Below are 25,676 nucleotides of genomic sequence, written 5' to 3' on the forward strand. Positions count from 1 at the left end.
CTTTCAATGCTGAACTGAGTTGTTCTGGGTCAAATATGAAGGCAAACCCACTTTCCTTTCAGTATTTTGCTGCAATTGGCAGAAACAAGCATATTTGCTCATTTGGCCTGAAAATGCTTTTAAGCGCATAAAAACTTACACTCTTGATTTCGGACTAAATAAAAGCTGTTGCAATGATATTTCCATGCTGAACTGAGTTGTTCTGGGTCAAATATGAAGGCAAACCCACTTTCCTTTCAGTATTTTGCTGCAATTGGCAGAAACAAGCATATTTGCTCATTCGGCCTGAAAATGCTTTTAAGCACATAAAAAACTTACACTCTTGATTTCTGGCTAAATAAAAGCTGTTGCAATGATATTTCAGTGTGTTTGCCTTCATATTTGGCCCAGAACAACTTAGTTCAGCATGGAAATTTCATTGCAACAGCTTTTATTTATCTACAGTACATCAGTGTACGTTATTATGTGCTTAAAAGCATTTTAGGCTGAATGGAGCTGATTTTGAAAATATGCCTGTTTCTGACAGTTGCAGCAAAATACTGAAGGGAAAGTGTGTTTGCCTTCATTTTTGGCCCAGAATAAAACATTTAAAACAGATTAGATATTCTACATCTATAAGATTATTTTGTTGATTAATTGTCAAGTGTGTAAGTCGGGAGATAAAAGAGTTGCAATTGTTCAGTAATTAGTTAACCTTCATCCTCCATGACTTTTGCCACAATGCCCATTAGTGGGTGCAACATGGGAGGATGTCCTGCCATGGTTAGATTTTAACATATGCATGTAGCAAACATGCTGCTTACTATGTTTGCAATTTACAGAGCATGGCTCTTGCAGTCTGATTAGCCTTGTGTATTGAAGAACTTGCTTACATAATTTAACAGATCATCTGTGGGCATATCGGTATCAGAGAGCTTTTCTTTAAGTGTTTTGAGTGGCCCATCGGGAGCGTGTGTGAAGACTAGCTCAATTGGGCTGGCCCTTATCCTTTGCTTTGTTCATGTACAGCAGACAGCAGGAAGGGCTGGCCCCTCATCCCAGCGGTGACCTGTCTCAAAACAATACTAACATGGTCTTTAATGTCTGGTCACCTGACCTCTCGCATAACTCTCATTACCCATTAAAAAAAAAGGGAGAGGAATTTTGTAACTTGGTCGCTCATTTGGTTGCTAATTTGGCAGATGCATTTATCCAAAGCGACTTACAAGTTTAGTTTATTTTTTATTTTTTATTTTTTAAGATTAAAGTGCAAGTGAGTTGGTGTGAGAGATGAGGATGCATCGGATAGGGTTAGATGGAGGCACATGATTCGCTTTGGCAACCCCTGAAAGGGAACAGCCGAATGGAAAAGAAGAAGAAGTCACACATGCAGAGTCAGGAGACCCCTGAAGAAAATATCTCTTTGAGATATTTAAGATTTAAGATACCAACCAAATCAATAGAGACAAATGAATTAATATTGAATCTCATGTCTGATTGGGCCCCAGGAAACCCTTTTACAGTGATGAAGGAACAACATGATACCTACAATACTGGCTTATAGAGTAAAAGCTACATAATTATTAGTGGAAAATAAGATGAATGTACCTATTTCGGAGATCCCTACATTTACTGTGTTGACAATTTGTGTCAAAATGGGGAAATGTGGGAGAATAGAGCAAATTTAGACACAACGGTTAGAATTTTAGATATTGTATTTAGGTTCATGGGCATAAAAGAATTGTTTCTTTATTATCCCAAAAGGATGTAACAGATGGATTTTAGTGGTGAAAGGTGTAAGGTACAGAGGCTATCACTGGCTATAACACCTGGTGCTGTCAGAACATATACACCTGTTTGTCTCCATAATGTCTTGTAAGGGTGGGTTCTTTCTTGGGTTTGAATATAAGTAGAAGTTTTGAGAGAGATGTCATAAGACGCTGACATGCTGTAGTTTTCTTCTCCATGCATGTATAATGTGATGGTTCATCACGCTTAGTATTACCTTCAATTCTTCAAAGTTCTAGTAACACTTGACAATGAAAGAGGGGATATTTCTACAACAATTGTGGTTGCAAAAACACACACGACTCACATGCAAGAAATTTAACTTTATGTATAATTTCAACAAGAATGTACACATGAACAGGCTCCAGCAACCTAACCTAGAGGTCCCCTTAGTAGCAAGTACGGCACGTTGTATTATTTTTATCAGTTTTAACTCATTGATGGAGTGCTCACATTTTAAATTTGAAGAATCAACAGTACAATGATATCTTAGCTGACAAGCTGAGAAACAAAATTCAGATCTGAAAGTCATTCAAAGACTGAAATGGTTCATGGTTCATGTTTATGTTGTTATACGCTAATGATGCTAAGTGCTGCTTATGTTGACCCTTAATAATAATGGCAAAACGAATGGATATTGATCATTAAATACTGTCACAAGTTTATGAGTAGAAGAAATGCAAATAATCATGTCATTATGTACTGTATTTTGCAGACAAAGAGTTACAGGACTCTCTCCCAGACCACAGTTGGACAATCTCACCCAGTGCACAGCAGGAGGTTCACACGCTGGCTCATACTCATAATACAAGTCAGAGCTTTAGAATAAAAATATGAATTGTGTTTTCAGAATTGGAGATTATAGTTGGCTTGGTTTGATTGGCAGTTCATGTTTTGCCATAGTTGAAATTAAATATTTATATTATATTTATACTTCCAATAGCCTTAACATACTACACAGGTCATAAACAAGATTTTTGTAATTTTCATTTTAAGTGGGCTAAAGCACTTAATTAAAAGTATTCTAACAGAATGCTGTAATTTAATTATATAATAATTATAAATAATGTAACATGGATGGATGCGATGCTGGGGTGAGCACAGTACACACGTCTGAGTCTAAGGGACTGCTCAGGGAGTTTGTGTGTTTGCTCAGACACATGAAAAATTAGGGGGACATTGGATATAGCACTTGTCTGCTTTATTGGTAGACTCAAATCACTTTATGCGGCTTCTCATTCACTCATTCACACTCACACCCCAATGGGAGAGCTGCTATGCAGTTGGACTACACTCACCAGGGGCAACAAAGTTAGGGTTCAGTGTCTTGCTCCAGGAATCTTCGACATGCTACAGGAGGAACCAGGAATCAAGCCAACCAACAACTATTGGTGGATGACTGCTCTGCATCCTGAGCCACAGTCATCCTATTTAAACTAAAACAATTTGGTGGGTTTTTTTTCATTGTCTGCCTCTTCTCACTTGCCACCCCCCCTGCACAGTACTAGTGTCTCCCTGCCACATAGAGCTGTAAAGTAAATTTAATGCAGTACAATATTTTACTGATTCACCAGTAACTGGATCCTCCAGATACAGGCTTATTTATACTGCAAACCTTCAGACATTCACTGCACTAACGTGACCTCAAACTAATTGTTTGACCTTGTATGGCTGCACCAGTAATAATTTAGGTGAGTTACTCTAAAGGGGGTAAACTTTATTCAATTACTTATTTTCAGTTTTATATTTTGGATTAAATAATTTTCAGAGATCTGTTTTCCCCTTGGCATGACAGCACTCCTGCAGGAGTTTAAAGGCAGGCACAAGATCACAAAAAAAACTGTAAATAGGGCCAGTGTTTAGGTGAAACCCCAGCAACGGTAAATGGTCTGCACTACACTGATGGAAACTGCTTTACCTCCTGCGCCAGTCACCCCAGTGACTGTGACTGTTCTTTCCTCCTTCCATTCTGAGAAAACAGGTTGGTAGTTGCTGTAGAAGACTGAGGTAGGAATGGGAGACCTGCATCAGATTTTGAAAAGCACTAACACCATAATCAGAAATAAAAATTTTCCAGTGAACTTTATTTGCAAAAGGCAATTGCTACATTTACTGTAAATGTTGAAAAGCATACAGTGAGTAACATCCAAGTGCAGAGCTTGGACAAGAATGTGCTGGTTGTACATCTAAAAAATGTCATGTAAGCGTCATCCTCTGAAGCATGTGGTGGTATAAATTCGACATGTACATCGTTATATAGCATGCCTCTGTTGTACCATGGCATTCTTTTAAGTTTAGACATTTTGTAAGTTTTTAAGTGTTTTTGAAGTGTTTTAAAAACACATTTAATGCTTTGTTCCATCAATTAGTCTACAACTTTAGTGATGAACTTAGGATCAGACAATGCACACCAAGATAGTGAGTACATAAACATGAGGTGGTTGATGATTATATTTAAATAAAGAAAATCTAAACATTGTACCTTTATTCTAATACAGTTCTCATCACTGATTTTCAATGTAAATTACGAAGCACTCCCTCCTCTTTCAGCTTACGTCATGGGCAGTCATGTCCCCTCACCCTCTCTGTATGAATCAAACAATATCCACAAGAAACGTTAGTCCCATAGCTCCATATGCCATAGCTCAGTCCCTGAGCTATGGCATTATTCAAACAAGTTATGATATAGGTAGCAATTTAGGACAATGTACTGAGACAACCTTAGACATGTGGCATTTTTTCAGTCACAGCAAGACTATGAACACATAGTGAAGATCTTACATTTAAATACAGCTTTGCTCACTTGTTACTTTTTTACATTTGCACATAATTGCACATTGAGTGACTCTTATTATTTTGTGAATTAATTCTGACTTGACACACTCCTCACACTCCTTGTGTGTCTTGCCACACATGTAGTTACAGCACCATGTTGAAGATCCATGTACATCTGACAGACACCATTTTAATATTTCCTATCAGCTCAGCATCCATGAAACATGAAAAGATGCTAATAATCTTTTTAACAATGTTTTAAATTTATAATTTCTGTTGTTTTCACTGCATGAAAAGTGTCACTGTAAATTTTAAAGTTCAGGGGAATGGCTGTTCACAGGGATTTGTAGGCAGCACAGAAAACTACCAGGAAGAGGTATTGATGCAGAGGTTAAAATTCTGATAGTTTTTTAAGCCAGAGAAGTTTGGCCCCACAGCCACTAGGATTGGCAGCTACTGTGGAATAATTCTAGGGTGAGAGTTACATGGAATTAGAAGTGAGGGGAGGAATATTTGTAGGACAAATATAGATAAAGAAAGAAATAATTTCAACATTCAGGCATGGGATGCCCAAGATATCAAGAGAGAGTTTAAAAATACAACTTGAATCAATGAATACGATTTAGAATGATGGATATTTTTAAGGGACATTTGAATGAATTTGGGTAATGCGTTGCCTTGAGCCATGCTCTTGTTCAGAAGGTGGTGGAAATGTGCCTTTCATAGCTTTTTAGCCAGCAAAACAGCAGAGGAAGAAGACAAAGAAGCTGACTTGGATTTCTGCTGATATGAATCATGAATAAACACATGCAAGGAATTTGCTTCAGCCACTGGTTGCATTCAAGGACATGTTTAAGGAGTAACAATACAGACAAAATGAAAATGACAAATCATACAACGGGGGGAAAGTATCTGCTTTGACAAAAGCACACTAAAATTTCTCAATAACAGTCAATAATAATTTTATGGTAAGGCTTTACCAACCTACCATCCAATCACACATGATTTTTCTTTGAAAAGTGTCAGTTTCATTAAAGGCTTGATGGTCTAGGTGGCTAAACTGTTATACAAATGATAATTAGGCATAATGTGGCATAAGCGAAGTGAAATGTCACCAGATATAAACAGCTGTTAACTGCATGGAATTAGTTAGCTGTTTTTTTGTTTAGTTTTTCATCGGTAATCTGCCACATGGGTGTGGCAATGTGGCATTTTCCAGCTAACAGATCTTGTGATACACACATCCTTTCTATATTCCAGAATAATTCCAAACTTATTGTGAATCTGAGAAAATAACAGGGTAGTAATGTCAGTGAACACAATCTCACATTTAAAGTGCAGGGACCTTATTTATAAAACTATGTGCAGAATCCATACGAAGTTCATATATGCCAAAAACATGTAAATAATGTACGGCAAAAATATTCGAGTTCATAAAAATATGGTATCCCATCAACTTTGTTTTTTATAGTGTTCCACTTTTCTGTAGGAAATGGAGTATGGATGTTTCTAGGTCTATTTACTGCATAACCGAGAGTTATGATTGAGGGTCCAAGACCCTGATGATTCTGTGTACATAAAATAACAACACCTATCACATTGATAGGTTCACTATTTAATATATTGTGGTGCTTAAAACGTCAAAAATTAATGATAATTATTTATTTTGGGAAATAATCTTAGATGTTTGTGCATGCCTTCAGTAAGCTGTGGTGTGACCTCCTTTTGCAACATTTCTTTAAAATTTTAGTAAAGTTTTATCATAACTTAGCGAAATAATGGCCAAAGCTACAGGACTCAAGACCCATGTTTTCTTAATACAACCACTATTTTGTTATTTCACTCTTAAAGAAATCCAACCAGGTCTTGAAATGTGTCCATGACATCCATAGAACACAGTGAATGTGTACATTACAGTGTATAGCACAAAAGGACATGTGTTGTCCTTAAGAATGAAAGGAATCAAAGATGCCTAAGGCACTAATAATTAGTATTCTCAATTTCCCTTTTAAGGTAGTACACAGTCTATGGACCTATCTGAATATGCAGCTCTTTCGTTTTCTCAAGTTTTTTCTCATTTTCTTTGGTCTGCTCTGGAGTAAATACATTCTGTCGCTTACAAGCTTCCACAAAAAGTGGAAAATCAGATAAACTATTGTTGCACTCCTTGTCTTCATTCTCATTCTCTCCTTTGTTGTTTCTTCTCGTGTCATCTATTGTGGTTGTACTGCAGTCAAAAGTGGGAATGCTGTAGCCATAGGCCTCACTACGAGGCCGGCGAGCCTCATCTGGGATGTTCTTCCTAAGGTCCCGATTTCTATTGCGCTTGGCTAGCTTGGTGACTGAGCCCAGGCGGTTGAAAATATTATCCTCAGATGTGGTATGGTGGGTGGAGTTCCGGTCACTGTGTTCAGACCCCCGTAGCCGGAGGTTGTTTAACTTGGTGTCAATGCTCTCCTGGGAAGAGGTTTTATAACTGTTTGTGTCAAGGGCGTTGAATAAGGCACGACGCTCTGGGGATAAAATGTCCAGTGAAACAGCACGCTGATCCAGGCCTAGCTGCCGTCTCTCCATGCTCCGGATAGTGGCAGCTCTCTGCAGCTTGTCATGGACCTCAACACTCATACGCCGACGTGTCTCCCGGAACTCTGCTCGTACGTTTGCTTTCCACTCTGCTGCGTGAGCCTTGATCTCGCCAACCTTAGACAAAGATAGGTATTAAAAAACATTGTCATTGGTGTATCTATTACTTATGCTTAAAGTGATGCAGCCAATAGTAAAAGTACAAAGCCCAGAAATGTTGGAATACTTATTTGCAAATATTGTAAAAACCGTACTTGATTAAATATAAAAGAAAAACATAAAATGCTGATTTAAAAATTTTATTTTTAGAGAATTTGTCATTTTGAATTTGACGGCAACTCATGAAAATATCTGTTAAAATTATTTGCAAATTGCTGTTTTTGTTGACATTTTAAAAGCATCCCAACTTTTTTGGAAATAGGGTTTGACCCAACAGATTCAGGATCTGCCAAAAAATAATAATTACAGCAATAAGAAATCTCTATTTTCTAGATTTACTTTTTTAAATTGTTTTGTTGAAGCTGGCAATTACATCAGATGGATTTATTGTGTTCTTAAATTGCAGAAATGTTTGTGCCTGTGTTACAGTGATGAATCCTATTTAAAAATATGAGCCATCAATATGTCAAAAAAGCCAGTTGCCCTAAAGCCAGGTGAATCTTTTTGTTAATAAGTGTTCTGTTCAGCAACAAGTGATTGCTAATTTTTCATGTATTTACAGATGAACTCCTACTGAGGCAACCTGTGGGAGAACCTGCCTCTTGTAGCCCATACCTTTGTGCAGCAGTTCCTCTATGCATGCACCTGAGTTTCTGTAAATTGTTTGTCGAGGTCCTGGACAAACAAAAGCAAGTCAGCAAGACACTTACACAGACGGCTTCAAGACTGGCCACAATTTCTGAGAAACTTACTTAAAATCCAACTAAAAACTTTGATCTGTACCAAAAGTCAAAAGAGAGAAAGTCAAATTAAATCCCAGCCTGAGTTTTACATGTGGGAGATCGTTAAGTTAGGTGGAAGAAGGTTCTATGGTTTCATAGAATGTAAATTAAGGTTTGTGACCATCATACCAGATGCTGTGACTGGTTAAGAACCTGGCAGCAGTTACTGTCCATACAGCCTCTCCCATCGCAGCTGGTGACGCTTGTAACTCCCTGAGGGGAATTACTTTATAGGTGAGTGGCCTCCACCTATAGTCAAATTCTTGCATTCATTCAGTTTTAGAGTACAGCATGTGCTAGGTAATTTTATACCACTTTCTATTACATAATGGATTGAACTGGACTAGAAGGGATATTCAGAATTTAGTTTATGTATCTGTCCACCAATTCTGCATTTCAATAACCTTTTCACAGAGTTGTTTGAAGTGCTTGCTTGTCCTCATGATGTAGTATTTGGCCAGGATTCTGATTCTGTAACTCAACCTTTATGTGTCACTGATAATTTTGTTTGCATTTGTGCTGCTTTTTACAGCTGTCATTCAAAATATCAACTCTTCCTCCCGGATCTATGATATTTGGCCAGGAATTTAGTGGAGTGTAAGCATGATGGCCAGTAAACTTCATCACTTTGAAAGGTATTTATCAAAGCCTTGGTCAGATGCTTAGAAGCCTCCCTCTCAGGCCTAGTGCGGTCAGTAGTTGCTCCAAAATCTTCAAAAAGATGAGCTACAGGGAAATTTAAATCCCAATTCATTGTCCTGAGAGCAAGGAGATTACAGCAAAATAAAAGTTTACATTGGATCAAGAAGGCTCAACAACTAATAGGAATCTAGAGTAGCATTCAGGGACTGATTTTAGGCTCAGGGGTGGAGGAAGGAGTGGAACCAGAAGAGCAAGGTGGATAAAGCTCAGTGCATCGGGGGGTGGGTCCCACAGCAGTCTAAGCCTATAGCAGCATAACTATAATAAACTATATGCTTTATTAAAGAGGAAGGTTTTGAGCCTAGACTTAAAAGTAGAGAGGGTGTCTGCTTCCCAAATCTGAACTGGGAGCTGGTTCCACAGGAGAGGAGCTTGATAGCTAAAAGCTCTGCCCATTCTACCTTTGGAAATTCTGGGAACCACAAGTAGGCCTGCATTCTGAGATCGAAGTGGTCTACTGGGATGATATGGTTCTATGAGATCTTCTATATATGATGGAGCCTGACCATTCAGAGCTTTATATGTAAGAAGCAGGGTTTTAAATTCTATTCTAGATTTAATGGGAAGCCAATGGAGAGAAGCTAGTAAAGGGGAAATATGATCTCTCTTGTTAGTTCCAGTAAGCATTTTGAATTAATTGCAGGCTCTTCAGGGAGTTACTGGGGCATCATGAAAGTAGGGAATTACAGTAGTCCAACCTAGAGGTAACATGGACCAGATTTTCTGCATCACTTTGAGACAGGTGATGCCTGTGTGATTGCTACTAATTTTGGCAATGTTCCGTAGGTGGAAGAAGGCTGTTCTAGAGATTAGTTTTATATGTGAGGTAAAGGACAAATCCTGATCAAAAATAACTCCAAGGTTCCTTGCAGTAGTATTTGAGGCCAGACTTATGCATTCTAAATTAACAATATGGTTGGACATCATATTTCTGAGATTTTACTCTCACTTGTCCCTGTCCCATCTTCAGCTGGTACAAAATGTCAATGCACGTTTATATTAGAGCACATTACTCCAGTTTTTGCCTTGCTGCACTGGCTGACTGGATGTCCTTAGGGCTAAAATCCACTACTCGAGGAACTAAAGTACCTTACTCTAAAATGATTAAATGACCTGTACATGGGCCTAAAAATACAAAGGTAAATGGTCTGCACTTATGTAGCACTTTTCTACCTATTGGTACTCAAAGTGCTTTATACTGCTTCTTATTCAGACATTCACACTCACAATCACACACTGATGGGGGAGCTGCTATGCAGCTGCCCAACACTCACCAGCTGCAAATAAGTTGGGGTTCAGTGTCTTGCTCAACGACACTTTGAGATGTTGTGTCACAGTCCCCTTAACTTTAAAGGTGGCTTTAAACTCATGGGTCAACTATAATATAGTGAGGTGACACAGAACACATAAAACAGTGACATTACCAGCATGTTATTTCTGAAAATAATGTCAAAAAGCAGCAATAACAGGTAAAGTTAATTCTGACCACAAGAGCTTTAACCAAAGTACCGTAGTGAACTATTGCTAATGTCATACTTTTGTTGCTAAGTCAATATTAACTCTGTCTGCCCTTAATGACATATGTTGTCATGTTTACACAAATTAATTTGTTGTTGATGTTGGAGTTGGGAGTTGTGAAGTTACAGTTAAAGGCAATGACACTGTGGCACACACTTCACTGAAAACTTGCCATTTTTGGCAGGTCTGTTCATCATTTTGCCACAGCATGGCATTATAACATCTGTATGTCCTTAGATCTATACTGAACTGAAGTTAAAAAAAAAAATCCTATGTCCAGGGTTTACTGTAAGTGTAATCTGATAGCGAATTTGGTTTCAGTTTCATAATACTGTATTTTCATACAAAGCAGGTAGATACTACTTACTCTGAAACTATAGAATAAACTTAATGTATTTAGAAGAGCAAAACAATTTTCAAAAAAATTACATTCTTAGCAAATATGTTTTGTAGGGAACATTTTCTTCGTCTTTTCCTTTCGACTATTCCCTTTCAGGGGTCGCCACAGCGACACAGTGACACATTGCCTCAATCTTACCCCCTTGTGTGAGTGTGTGTGATTGTGAGTGTGAATCTAACCCCGTCCTCTGCATGAAAAGAGAGAAAGGAAGCAGAGGTAACAGGTTCATACACAGTGCAGATTCTGTGAATGAAAAAAAAAAACACAGGCCACTTTGTTTTAGTTTCAATTTTAGTCAAATGTGAACAAAGTGGCATGGTAATTGTCTCTTTTGTGGGTCAACTGTGGCGCAGGAGGTAGAGTGGTTGTCCACTAATCCTCCAGTTGCTGGTTTGATCCCTGGCTCCTCCGGTCACAGGTTGAAATGTCTTTGAGAAAAAACCGAACCCCAACTTAGCTGCTCCCGGTGAACACTGGCCAGCTGCATAGCAGCTCCTCCAATGCTGAATGATTGTGAGTGCGAATGGTTGAATGTGTCACGGTCCCGGTCTGGCATTCAGCTCTCTAGTTTTACTTCATGTTCCTGGCTTTTATTTTGTTGTCCCTCAGCACCACTTCCTAGTTAGTTTCATTTAGCGTCTTGTTTCTCATTAACCCTGATTGTTTTCACCTGTGTCCCCAGCTACTTATACCCAGCTCTCCCCACTGTTCCTTGCCAGATTGTCTCTAAACCCTTCCATGGACAGTCAACACGTTTGGATATTGCACTCCCCGTTGTGTGTTTCCCCAGTGCTCACTTTGGACTTTCTTCCCTTACGTTTTGGTCTGAGGATTGGTTTCCTACTTGTTTCATTCAGTTTCAGTGTTTTGGTTTTCTTCGCTTGTTAGGTCCAGGTTTTTATGTTTTTCCCTGATTTTCTCTCCCTAGTTTCTTGGTTAGTTCCCTTGCTTTCCTGGGATGGTTATAATTTAATTTATCCCCCCTCTCCGGCGTGTTTAAGTTCTCGGTCTGTTTAAGCTGATTTTCTGATGTTTGCCTTTTTTTAAATAAACCTTCATTAACCATAAAACCTCTCCTTGCCGTCTCCTCTTTGGGGTCCTACCAAAATTAAATATACACTCAAAAGTGTGACAGAATGAGCAATGTAAAGTGCTTTAGAAGTATAAGTGCAGACCATTTATCCTGATACTCCACTGTTATTTGTAGCTTTTTGCAAAAAGCTGCTTGCAGAGTAGCTGATATAATAAGTTTACACATAGTTGCCATTAAAATTTAAATAATTTAGCACATACACAGATGCATTCAATTAATTTAAAATGTAGAGTGTGTTTACTTTGACTTAAGTAACCAGGTTACAACCCTGCTTCTAAGCTGTGTCGTGTAAATGGGAAAACTGGTTTTCTGAGAGTTTAGAGAAACCTGGTTACCCCAGGTAGGTTCTCTGATAGAGAACATCAATTACTCTGCCATGTTTACACATAAGCAGGTTTCTGCATTCTCCATATTAGCATGTGCGTAACCAAAGACTGCAAGACAGTTAGTTGCACACAGCTGAGTGAAAGAATGAATGAAAGGAGAGATCATTAATGGGTTAATGGGGCAATGCTGCCTCATGTTAAATATATAGTATGCCTTTGGTCCAACACAAAGTGTTTCATCATTCAGACTGTTGTGGATCAACTGCATGTTTCTCTTCTTTCTCTCCCTCTGTGCTCTGACTCTGATGTGACACAAACCCACTCACAGGCACATGCAGAGAGAGAGAAGTCAGAAAGCAGTGTTTTCCATCATTAGACATTTAAAAATTGAGTGTCAGGCTTCCAAAATAAGTCAGACGTAGGGGAGAAATCAGGTTGCTTTTGTGCTGCATGTATACGCGGATTTCCCATAAACCAAGATTCTTAAGTACGGGTAAACACTGTTCCACTATTACGCGAGAAAGCTTATTTCTCTGAGTTACCCGGTTACTTAAGTGCATTTAAATGGAGTCATAAATAGGGTGTTAATGTTTTAGAATTGTGGTAGTTTAGCAAACAGCTTCAGTTTCAACTCTTACAACAGCTTTTATCTTTTATCAACAATACAAACAGTATGAACATGATCCACCAGTGAATTGCCAAAGTAAGAATGTTTACCTCCCCTAGAATGAAGGTGGACACCAGTCACTGCTGACGGCGTGGATTTACAGGGCTGCAATTTCAGGCAGAATTTATAAACAGACTTTCATTTGGACCTGACCACATTACATTATTCTAAATAGGGACTTTCTTAAAAAAAATAAAAAATATCAAAATTTAAAAATCAGCAGCCCTAGTTCTCTCTAAAATCTCTACATTTAGCTAGTACAAATATTCCTTCATGAGAACAAAAATAATTCGTGTGTATAAAAATTTTAAATTTAATCTTCCATTTGCATTATATCTATTTGCCTTTATAACCGACTTTATGAGCAGCAGTAAGCAATGTCTCCCCATAGGAGGGTGGCTGTAGCTCAGTTTAGTCATTCAAAAATCACAGGGTCAGTGGTTTGTCTCTTGGTTCTTCCTTCCACTTAGGCTTGTGGGAACCCTAATTTTCTCCTAATTTTCCTGATACTATATCTCACCAAACAAACCAGAAATTCTATTTTACATATTACTAACATGCAGGGTTTTTTGACAGGGATGATGATGCTAATATAATTTTTGCACTGTTATAATTTTAATAGGCAGTCCACATAATGTTTCACATTTTTACACAAAAATATTTCCACCAACTTTCACAGTGTTCTAATCTCTGGCAGTCTGAAAGGAGCACACACCTGATGACTAAGTAAATTGGGGGCAACACATTTGACGACTGGTTGAGAATTACTCGACATTCTGGAGATAGACATACGCACTAAATCCCAGTAGAGTATGTCCTTTGGCCATACCAAATATGGCAGCAACCAGGAACTTTGATATTTTAACCTTTTAATTAGCTGTAGTTATGTTAAGTCTGTCTCATTTGTGACATCATCGGTTGCTAATACCAGACATAAATATTAAACATATATTAAAAAATATTTGTGAAAATGAACGACATAGATTAGGTCTTAAGAATTTCAGCACCGACTGCAGCAAGACTTCCGACTGGAGACAAGAGAATATTTCACCTTTACTAGCTTGCCTCCATTTAGAATAGAATTTAAAACCTTGCTTCTTACATGTAAAGCTCTGAACTGTCAGGCTCCATCATATATAAAAGACCTCATAGCACCATATCATCCCAGTAGACCACTTCGATTTCAGAATGCAGGCCTACTTGTGGTTCCCAGATTTTCCAAAGGTAGAATGGAAGGCAGACCCTTTAGATATCAAGCTCCTCTCCTGTGGAACTAGCTCCCAGTTCTGATTCAGGAAGCAGACACCCTCTCTACTTTTAAGTCTAGGCTCAAAACCTTCCTCTTTGATAAAGCATCTTCTTCTTTTCCTTTCGGCTGCTCCCTTTCAGGGGTCGCCACAGCGAATCATGTGCCTCCATCTAACTCTGTCCTCTGCATCCTCTTCACTCACACCAACTAACTTCATGTCCTCCCTCACTACATCCATAAATCTCCTCTTTGGTCTTCCTCTAGACCTCCTGCCTGGCAGCTCCAACCTCAGCATCCTTCTACCGATATATTCACAGTTTCTCCTCTGAACATGTCCAAACCACCTCAATCTGGCCTCTCTGACTTTATCTCCAAAACATCTAACATGAGCTGTCCCTCTGATGTACTCATTCCTGATCCTGTCCATCCTCGTCACTCCCAAAGAGAACCTCAACATCTTAAGCTCTGCAACCTCCAGCTCTGCCTCCTGTCTTTTCTTCAGTGCAACAGTCTCTAAGCCGAACAACATTGCTGGTCTCACCACCGTCTTGAACACCTTTCCTTTCATTCTCGCTGATACTCTTTTATCACACAACACACCTGACACTTTTCTCCACCCGTTCCAACCTGCTTGCACTCGCCTCTTCACCTCTTTTCCACACTCACCGTTGCTCTGAACTGTTGACCCTAAATACTTAAAGTCCTGCACCTTCTTCACCTCTGCTCCCTGTAACCTCACCGTTCCACCTGGGTCCCTCTCATTCACACACATGTATTCTGTCTTGCTGCGGCTAAGCTTCATTCCTCTGTTTTCCAGAGCACACCTCCACTTCTCTAGATTTTCCTCCACCTGCTCCCTGCTCTCACTACAAATAACAATGTCATCTGCAAACATCATAGTCCAGGGAGATTCTTGTCTAACCTCATCTGTCAGTCTGTCCATCACCAGAGCAAACAAGAAGGGGCTCAAAGCCGATCCTTGATGCAGACCCACCTCCACCTTGAACTCCTCTGTCACACCTACAGCACCTCACCACTGTCTTACAGCTCTCATACATGTCCTGCACCACTCTAACATACTTCTCTGCCACTCCAGACGTCCTCATACAATACCACAGCTCCTCTCTCGGCACCCTGTCATACGCTTTTTCTAAATCTACGAAGACACAATGCAAGAACACACCTTCCTCCTCTTCTTCTTCGTCTTCGACCAACAGTAGTCCAATTTCCACCGGTACCCTGTAGGTCAACAGCACCGGTGGCGGTCGTTGTTAACCCGGGCCCCGACCGATCCGGTATGGAAGCCTTTGTCACGATTCGCATGTTTGATTTGGCATGTGTTTTACGTCGGATGCACTTCCTGCCACAACCCTCTGCATTTATCCAGACTTGGGACTGGCACAAGAAGACACTGGCTTGTGCCCCCTTGCGGTTGCATTCCTCTTTGATAAAGCATATAGTTAGTTATAGTTATGCTGCTATAGGCTTAGACTGCTGGAGGTTTCTTCCATTAAAGGGAGTTTTTCCTCTCCACTGTTGCCTAGGGCTTGCTCAAGGGGGAATTGTTGGGTTCTCTCTATACATCTTTATAGTCTTGACTTTATTCTGTAAAGTGCGTTGAGGTGACTTTGTTGTGAATTGGCGCTATATAAATAAAGTTGAATTTAATTAAATGGACAAACTATCATATTTTCTTATTTATTAACTATATTATTTTAAAGTAAATTTGTATTTACCCTAATTATCTTCTTTTGTTTTTAACTGTAGTTTGTGTATGTAGTGTAGTATGTATAGTGTTGTGTAGTGTAGTATGAATCACAAAGTGATAGAAGTATGCTGGCCAGTTTGCGTGATAAACTGTGTGTGTCCTTGTGCATGCCTTCATGTGTATTTGTATGTGTTAATGAGAACACAAATGAAGTGTATTCTCATTTGAACAGGTTCCCTTTTAATTTTTCATAAGTTAAAAAAACAAACAAAAAAACTATTTTATCACAAGAAATGCCTAAATAATATTATAAGTTGCATCGCAATGTTTTAGAAAGGCTGCTGCACAATCACACAAAAATATGCAAAATCAGAGGGAATCATGCGATGCATAATCTTAGCGGCAGCTTCTAAATTTTTTTGTTTAGCCCTATAAGCCAATTTACTGTAAAAAGACATTAAAGTGAAATATAGGTGGAAAATGTGCTGATAGCAGAAAAAGTGAGGCTTGATCTTAAGTGCAAAAATAAGATGACAAGAGCAATTTTGCCATGTATACACATACACACATTTATATATAATCAGATACTGTTTATTCTAATTCCTGTGGTGTTAATTGAGAGTTTGGGCTAAATTTAGTGCGATTGTTGTATGACAGATGCTAATCAATCAAACACCTGATTGCATATTTATTGGTATATTTCTTTGGCCTGTCACAATAAGTGTGTTATTCTCTTATTGTTTGATATATAAACAAAAATTCTTTATTATTTAAATGTGCGCCGTTATTGTTAAACCTAAATACAGTACTAGATTTTTAAAATTCTATTTTATACTAATAAAACCACTGTACCACTGTGTTATACCCAGTATTATTAAATTTGAGTATACATAACCTTCATTAATGATTCCTTATTGAGCATACCTCTTCTTTTGTTTTTTTGGACAGTACTCTCAGCCAGTCACCAATCATGTTCAGTACAGCAGCAAAGTAGGCCAGACCACCCAAGATCCAGAACCACACTAGTGGTCTGTACCATTTCCGGTACTCAATCCTTCTGTCTCCCCCTGAGAAGAAAAGACATTAGGGATTAAGCTTAGAAGGTAAAAAATTAGCAGAATTGTTTCACAGTCTCAGTCAGCAATAATTTTTTAAGGTGAAGATAATGTCCACCCAGACAGGCTCTGTAGTACAATAATGGATTCAGGTTTAACAAAGCAATAATCATTTACTTCTTGTAAGATTTTCTGAATCTCACACCAGAATACTTTACTCTAAACAAATCCCAACAATGAGATATCATCACTAAAGCCCTTTTTAGACATGGGAAATGTAACACTGCAGCCTTCATCAGTCTGTTGAAGTGAGAGCATTGTGATTCAAACATTGTTAACTTCTACTTTACATTAATGCTTTTCATGTGTTTACTAGGCTCCAGGTAGATCATATTATGCTAATTTTGCTGTCAGCACAACTCCACAAGGTGCCCCGACTGCATTGGGTATAAAATTTAAACAATGTAGTAGGTACATACAGACCCTCCTTACTGAGAGCAAACTGCAAACTGTGCATTTGCCAGACACATAACCTGGAAACTAGATTTATGTATTATATACACAACTGTTAATCCAACATCTTGTACCTTACTCCCTTTAGCCATTTTTTATTACAATATTGTTTTTATTTTTTATTACAGTATTAGAGTTTACATGATTACTAGTAGTATACTATAAAAGAGAATACTACTATGTTTTTATTATGTAAATGTACGTTAACCTGTAATAAATGAATAAAAAGTACTTGAACAAAACATTTTGTAACTTTGACTCTAGGTATATGGGGTTAGCGTAAATGGATGATGGGTTCTAACAATATGTAGTTTAGTTACCCATGTTTCGCTTTCAGCAATATTTCCTTTACAGCACTATAAACATAGTCTTTATTTGACACATGGTGCAAATTTAAAGGTTAAAGTTCCCTTACAAAGGAATGCAATAATCACAGTTTGGCAAAACAGAATTTATGAAACAAATTTTAAATTTTATTATGACTGCCTGTAAAAAAAAATAGATAGGTATGATATGACAGATATGTGTTATATATTTCACCACAGTTATATAATACACTGTATTTAACAATTGCATGGGGTGACTTACAGATAAAAAAATGTCTTGTGATAAACAGTTTATAATGAAAAATAAAATGATTAAAATAAAACATTTTATAAACTGTATAATCAAAAAGTCAAAATATGACCTAAATGTCAAATGAACTTTAATTGGGTTCTTATAGTCTAATTATCTTACTGATGTGTATTTTCTTTTAAAATAAAGGTTAGGCATTTTGGAATATTGACCATAAATGATAAAAACTTACCTGCCACATAATCACCTATTCCAACGGTTGTCAGAGTAATGACCACAAAATATGTTGACTCCAAAGCCGTCCAGCCCTCAATGTATTTGAAGATCACAGCAGGAATGGTGACAAACAGGATGCAGCCAGCCAAGATAAAAAGGAGAGTGGAGGCCACACGGATTTTAGTTAGGCTGATTTGGTTGTGTTTATTCTGAGAGAGAAACACACACACATATACATTTTATACACATACGTACATACATATATACATATACACATACACACACATATCACACATATATATATATATATATATATATATATATATATGTGTGTGTGTGTATATGTGTATATATATATATAAATTAGAGTTACTAGTTAACCAATATACATGTCTTTGGACTGTGTCCAAAGACATGTGACTGTGTGGACTGGAAGTACGAGTGTACCCGGAGGAATCCCAGACAAGCACGGGGAGAACATGCAGACTCCACACAAAAAAGCTGCAACCAGCAAGCACATTTAAACTGGGGATATTCCATAGCACTTTAGATTACAACCTGCGACTTACAGGGTAAGTACAGTGAACTAATTATTATATTTTGTATACATACATATACACACGTATACCATCTATATCAGTGTCTCTCTCTACATTCATACATACATCCACCATCTATATCCATCTCTCTCTCTACATTCATACATACACATATACCATCTATATCCCTCTCTCTACACACATATATACACACATATACCATCTTTATTCGACTCTCTCGCTACATACATAACATCTATATCCATCTCCCTCTACATACATATACACATATACCTCTATACTTCATTCTCAAGTCCTGTGGAAGTTTGGAAACAATCGCCCGTATGTTGCTTGTAGTATTATCAAATCTGCCATGGCACTTACACAATTGTTTAGGAAAAGAGCGAACGAATGGAGCGCTTCACCATCTTCCTGAATTGTTTGCCAATTTAAGGCCTTTTTCATGTAGGCTACTGATATCTTCTATTCATTGCCAAAATGCTCCTTCAAAAGCTAAGCTCGGTAAAATCCTTTTGAAACTGAAACGAAACATGTTGACTCTTTAAAACTGGAAGCTGGTTAACAACCCTTGCTTGGAAATCACAGCGCCGAGCCTCAGCCCTCAACCAAAACTCCTAACAGTTTCATCTCTTGCTTCTTCAAACTGTACAGCCGCATCAACGGCAACAGATACTACATCCCCAGCATTTGTCGTCTGTGCCTGAATAAGATTGAAATTGTCAATGCTGACGTTTGGACCACTTGACGCAATGATGCCTGCATGTTTTTTCAAAATCTGGCTTTGTGCGTTAGCAGCTGCAAGAGCAGCGTTCATTTCCATTTCTTCTTTCTCTACCCTGAGACTAGCCTCTTCCTGCTCTAGAGCATATCTTTGCCTTAATGCTTCTGCCTTTGTTAATAGATTAGCTCTTTGTAGTTCGACCTCAATGCCTTTGAAGCTGCAGATGCTACAGAACTTGTTCTGGACTTCCTAGATCTACTTGAGGATGCCAAAGACACATTGTCTTCAGGAGCAACACTTATTTGCCTTATGTGCTTCCTCAAGACGTTGACTAGCCTGTTAACGCACCTGCAATCTAGTCGGCAAGTCTCCTGAGTGATTTTAACCTCGGCTCGAAGCACTCTCTTTCTGGTCGGTATTCATTTCCCCTTTTAAATGAAGAGGAAATGACACAAGCCAGTGTCTTCTTGTGCCAGTCCCAAGTCTGGATAAATGCAGAGCGTTGTCAGAAAAGGCAACCGACATAAAATACATACCAAATTAAAAATGCGAATGATGACTTTCACACTGAAAATGACTCCCATAACCGGATCAGTAGGGGCCCAGGTTAACGACTGCCACCAGTGCTGTTGACCTACAGGGTACCGGTGGCAATTGGACTATTGTTGGTCGAAGAAGGAGAGGAGGAAGGTGTGTTCGTAGGCAGAGAGAGAAGAGGAACTCTAACAACGTAGGACTGACAGTAGGGACTTTGAATGTTGGGACTATGACAGGGAAGGCTAAAGTTGATTGTCATGATGCAGATGGTGTGTCCAGGAGATCAGGTGGAAAGGTAGCAAGACTACAAGCTTAGGAGCAGGGTTCAAGTTGTTCTACTATGGGTCAGATAGGAAGAGAAATGGAGTAGGAGTTATTCTGAAAGAGGAGTTTGTGAGGAATGTTCTAGAGGTAAAAAGAATATCAGACAGGTTGATGAGTCTGAAGGTGGAAATTGAAGGCGTGATGTTCAATGTTGTTCAATGTTGAACACTACCTGTGCATCATTATCCAGTTTCTCCTTCTTGATCTTCACATGTAGCTAAGTGGGGTGTGCGCTTGAGCAGGTCTGGCAAGTTGCTTCCTCCTGACAGCGCTTACACGTATATCGTGGTTTAAGACACTTGAAGCATAAGCCTTTGCCCTTGAGAAAGTCTATCTTATCTGGGTAAGAGGAATTCTGGATTTTTTTTAAACAGTGTTGAAAAGTATGCTCCTCAAGGCAAAAAAGACAAGACTTAGGTGAGGCTTTCTTAACATACCCAGGCTCTACGCTCACATCCTTTTGAGTAGTCACTTGCTTTGCAGTATTGGTAAAGCTCTTTTTACTACCACCTACCCTCCCTAACTTGGTACTTAAAGGACACTTTGTGTTCTTTAGGTTTTTCTAATATGTCCCCATAGTAAGGTTGCCGTGAGATCTGGGATTCGTCATTTAGAAACTCCACTAAAACTATAAACTTAGCCTTGCACTCGTGTTTCTTATAAAGGTCATAAGCCACGTTCCTCAACCTCTTTCTCAACTCATGTGGAAGTTTAGAAAGAATCGCCCATATGTTGCATGCGGTATTAAGCTCTTCTATACATTCCAAATTGCCATTGTGTTTACACAACTGGTTAGGAAAAGAGCAAACAAATGGAACACTTCACCATCTGCAACCTTAATTGTTTGCCAACTTAAGGCCTTACCATATAGACTACAGATATCTTATATTCATTGCCAAAATATTCCTTTAAAAGTTTCCTGGCCTTAAGATATCCTTGGCTTGGTTCCATATGAAATCTGGACTTTCAGTAAAATCATTCTTACTACTGATTATCCCTAAACAATTCATGTTGACCTTTTGTTACTGGAAACTGGTTAACAGCACTTGCTTGGAAATCCTTTTTGCAGCAAAATACTGAAGGGAACAGGACGTGATCCTGTGGAACGGCTGCTCGTGCGGTAAGCTTCCTGTTTCTGCACACTCTTGGGTTTCTACCGAAAGACTGTTTACTGATTAATTGTAGCTGTTATTTTTACTTAAATAAGTGATTTCTTCACACAAGAATTAATACTTAGTCGTAACATACGCTTTTATTACACAAGCACCTGCTTTTGCAAAACATAACCAGCTAAAGTTTACAAATTCCACATTTCAATTATATTAGCTTCGTTAGCTTAGCAGTTATCCATTAGCAATGGCTTCTCTGTCTCCCTCTGTCTCTCCTTCTCTCACTTGCTCGGTGTGTCTCATGTTCAGTTTTTCCTCTGCCTCCTTTAGTGATAATGGTTTATGTAACAAGTGTAAGGTTTTTGCAGCTTTGGAGGCGAGGCTCACGGAATTGGAAGCACGGCTCCGCACCATGGAAAACAACTCCGCTAGTCAGGCCCCGGTAGCTGGTGCTGGCCGACCTAGCGTAGCCCCTGCTGTAACCCCCTGTAACTTTGCAAAAACAATGTCGGACTCCGTAATTTTCTCTGGTCCCCTGCCAAATCTGACCAGTGACGACATGTACACCCGCATGTCGTCATTCAACCGCTGGCTGTCTAGGTGGTGTCCAGCAAACGATGTGGGCTACATAGACAGTTGGAAACGTTTTTGGGGAAAACCTAGGCTGATTAGGAGAGATGGCATCCATCCTACTTTAGATGGTGCAGCTTTCTTATCCAGAAATATGGCTGGTTTTATTAGACAACCAAAAGTATGACAATCCAGAGTTGAGCCTAGGATGCAGAGATCCAGTCCTAAACGCCTCTCTGCAGTGTCTTTACTGACTAAGAGCCATAGTTCTGTTGAGCCTGCTATTCCCTTAACTTTGAACAGCAATGACTTCATGACCGTCTTTATGAATAAAATTGTAGCTATTAGAGAAAGAATTCACCAGATCCTCCCCCAAAAAATTACAGATAGATCTTCATGTACAGCAGTGCTAGAGTCATCGATAAGGCCCCACTCCCTGTTAGACTGCTTTTTACCCATAGATCTCTCTGAGCTAACTTAAATTATTACCTCATCTAAACCAACAACCTGTCTGCTAGACCCTATTCCAACTAAGCTGCTCAAGGAAGATTTACCCTTAATAGATACATTCATATTAGATATCATAAATCTATCTTTAGAAACAGGCTATGTACCACAGGCCTATAAGGTAGCTGTAATTAAACCATTACTTAAAAAACCCTGTCTTGACCCAGGTGTTTTAGTCAATTACAGACCAATATCTAATCTCCCCTTTATTTCTAAAATAATTGAAAAAGTAGTCGCAAAACAATTATGTGATCACCTTCATAGGAATAATTTGTATGAAGACTTTCAGTCAGGATTTAGAGTTCATCATAGTACAGAAACAGCACTGGTAAAAGTCACCAACGACCTTCTCTTGGCCTCAGATAATGGACTCATCTCTATACTTGTTCTGTTAGACCTTAGTGCTGCATTTGATACCATTGATCATAACATTTTATTACAGAGACTGGAACATGAAATTGGAATTACAGGAACTGCACTAGGTTGGTTTAAATCTTATCTGTCTGATAGATTTCAATTTGTTCATGTTAATGATGAATCCTCAATGCACACAAAGGTTAGCTATGGAGTTCCACAAGGCTCTGTGTTAGGACCAATACTTTTTACTTTATATATGTCTCCTTTAGGCAACATTATTAGAAAACACTCCATAAATTTCCACTGTTATGCTGATGATACCCAGCTATATTTATCTATGGAACCAGATGAAAATAATCAGTTAATAAAGCTTCAAGCCTACAAGACATAAAGGCCTGGATGTCCCACAATTTTTTACTTTTAAACTCAGACAAAACTGAAGTCATAGTATTTGGGCCCAAAATCTCAGAGATATGATGTCCAACCATATTGTTACACTAGATGGCATAAGTCTGGCCTCCAGTACTACTGCAAGGAACCTTGGAGTTATTTTTGATCAGGATCTGTCCTTTAACTCACATATAAAACAAATCTCTAGAACAGCCTTCTTCCACCTACGGAACATTGCCAAAATTAGGAGCATCCTGTCTCAAAGTGATGCCGAAAAACTGGTCCATGCATTTGTTACCTCTAGGTTGGACTACTGTAATTCCCTACTTTCAGGATGCCCCAGTAACTCCCTAAAGAGCCTGCAATTAATCCAAAATGCTGCAGCAAGAGTGCTGACTGGAACTAGCAAGAGAGATCATATTTCACCTTCACTAGCTTCTCTCCATTGGCTTCCCATTAAATGTAGAATAGATTTTAAAACCGTGCTTCTTACATATAAAGTTCTGAACAGGCAGGCTCCATCATATATAGAAGACCTCATAGCACCTTATCATCCCAGTAGACCACTTCGCTCTCAGAATGCAGGCCTACTTGTGGTTCCCAGAATTTCCAAAAGTAGAATGGGAGGTAGAGCCTTTAGCTATCAAGCTCCTCTCTTGTGGAACCAGCTCCCAGTCCAGATTCGGGAAGCAGACACCCTCTTTACTTTTAAGTCTAGGATTAAAACCTTCCTTTTTAATAAAGCATATAGTTAGTTATAGTTATGCTGCTATAGGCTTATACTGCTGGGGGACCCATTCCCCAATGCACTGAGCTCCTTTCCTCCTCTTGAGCCTCTCTCCTCTCCTCTCACCCCACAATTGTCACCACTGTATGTCATTAACTCTGTGTGTTCTCTCCCGTAGTTGTCTTTGTCCTCCTCTGTCCCCCTCTCTCTGTCCCTTTCTGCAGGTGTCCCCCGGCTTTGAAGCTGTGTGTCTTCCAGCGTGAAGCTACTGATCCTACCAATCTGCCCGATGTTTTGTTGTCGCTTTTGTTGCTCTGTTCTTTTCTCTCTCCCCTTTCCACTCACCCCAACCGGTCGAGGCAGATGGCCGTCCACCCTGAGCCTGGTTCTGCTGGAGGTTTCTTCCGTTAAAGGGAGTTTTTCCTCTCCACTGTTGCCTATGGCTTGCTCCAGGGGGAATTGTTGGGTTCTCTTTATATATCTTTATAATCTTGACTTTATTCTGTAAAGTGCCCTGAGATGACTTTGTTGTGAATTGGCGCTATATAAATAAAGTTGAATTGAATTGAATTGAATTGAATTGAAATCACAGTGGAGAGTCTCCGCCTTTGCAATCCCACTGTAACCATCACTGAAACACCCCGTAATAGGCTTAATTCTTGCTTCTTCACACTACAGCTGCATTGACAGGTACATTGTCCCTTGTCTGTGCCTGACTAAGCTTGAAGTTGTCATTGCTGATGTTTGAACTAAATGACACCATGGAGCCTCCTTGTTTTCTTAAGTCCTGAATTTGAGCGTTAACGGCTGCAAGAGCAGCGTTCATTTACAATGGTTCTGTCTTTGCTCTAATCTTCTTTTCTTCTCCTAGCTTCCTGCTGCTCCCCTTCTGCCTTAAGCCTAGCCTCCTTCTGCTCCCCTTCTGCCTTAAGCCTAGCCTCCTGCTGCTCCCCTTCTGCCTTAAGTCTAGCTTCCTGCTGCCCCACTTCTGCCTTACGCTTAGGCTCCTTCTGCCCTACTTGCTTCCTCAATGCGGTGATAACAGACAACATCATCACCAAATGATCTGAATGAACTTGCCTTCGGCTCAAACCAGCCTTGCTAATTGCTATTCATATCCTCTTTGGATTTAACCTTATGGAGTAATTCTTGAACTGGGGTATTTAAAGCACAAAACTCACTAAACAGTTCGTTGAACTTTGTCAACAGTTAGATTTCCACCTCCTCCAAGCAGCTGTCATCCTCCAATAAATAGCCTATCTTGCTCTTTTGTTTCGCCAGCTGGTCCAACACGACCCTTCTTGTGTCTATCAGATAATTGCAAGGCATTCTCCATGGCCTTGAGACTTGGCTTTGCCTGTCATTTTTCCACATTAGCTAGATCAATCTCCTTCCATTATTCTGATGTGTTTAGCCCGTGTAGAGAAGATTTCTTACTAATGTGAGGCGATCTTACTCGAATTTAATGGTCCAACAAGTATTTCACTTTGGAGATCGTTGTATGAGGAAAACATTGACCATTTATTGTATTTGCTTCTCAACTTGTACATACTTGTACATACAGTTTTAAGAACTGTATTCTCACAAACAATTTCATACATAGCTTCCCAAAGTATGGCTGAAACCACAGAACTTGTGGCTTTTAGTTAGGCTGAACTCACAGAATTCTGTAAGAACCGTGTGCCTCCACAGCTACACACAGAACCTCTCACTTCTACCTTGTTGCGGTCCCCACTACCTCGCAGGGAAGTTAGAGCGGTTGTCAACCAGTCTGGGGGATGAAAA

General features: G+C 39.2%; 1 protein-coding gene across 2 annotated transcripts in view; it reads right to left on the reverse strand.

Moving 5' to 3' along the window:
- Nucleotides 1–3,832: 3,832 nt before the first annotated feature.
- kcnk10a (potassium channel, subfamily K, member 10a) overlaps nt 3,833–25,676 on the reverse strand; it is an 80,117-nt gene continuing 58,273 nt past the window's right edge. For both annotated transcript variants that reach the window (XM_067482121.1, XM_067482120.1), the window contains exons 5-7: nt 18,106–18,298; nt 16,654–16,796; nt 3,833–7,242 (exon numbers count right to left, since the gene is read on the reverse strand). In XM_067482121.1, the coding sequence (XP_067338222.1) occupies nt 6,568–7,242; nt 16,654–16,796; nt 18,106–18,298 (1,011 nt within the window). In that variant the 3' untranslated portion in view covers nt 3,833–6,567. The remainder of the gene's footprint in view (nt 7,243–16,653; nt 16,797–18,105; nt 18,299–25,676) is intronic.

The sequence above is a fragment of the Channa argus genome, chromosome 17, assembly GCF_033026475.1.
Source record: "Channa argus isolate prfri chromosome 17, Channa argus male v1.0, whole genome shotgun sequence".
NCBI lineage: Eukaryota > Metazoa > Chordata > Actinopteri > Anabantiformes > Channidae > Channa > Channa argus.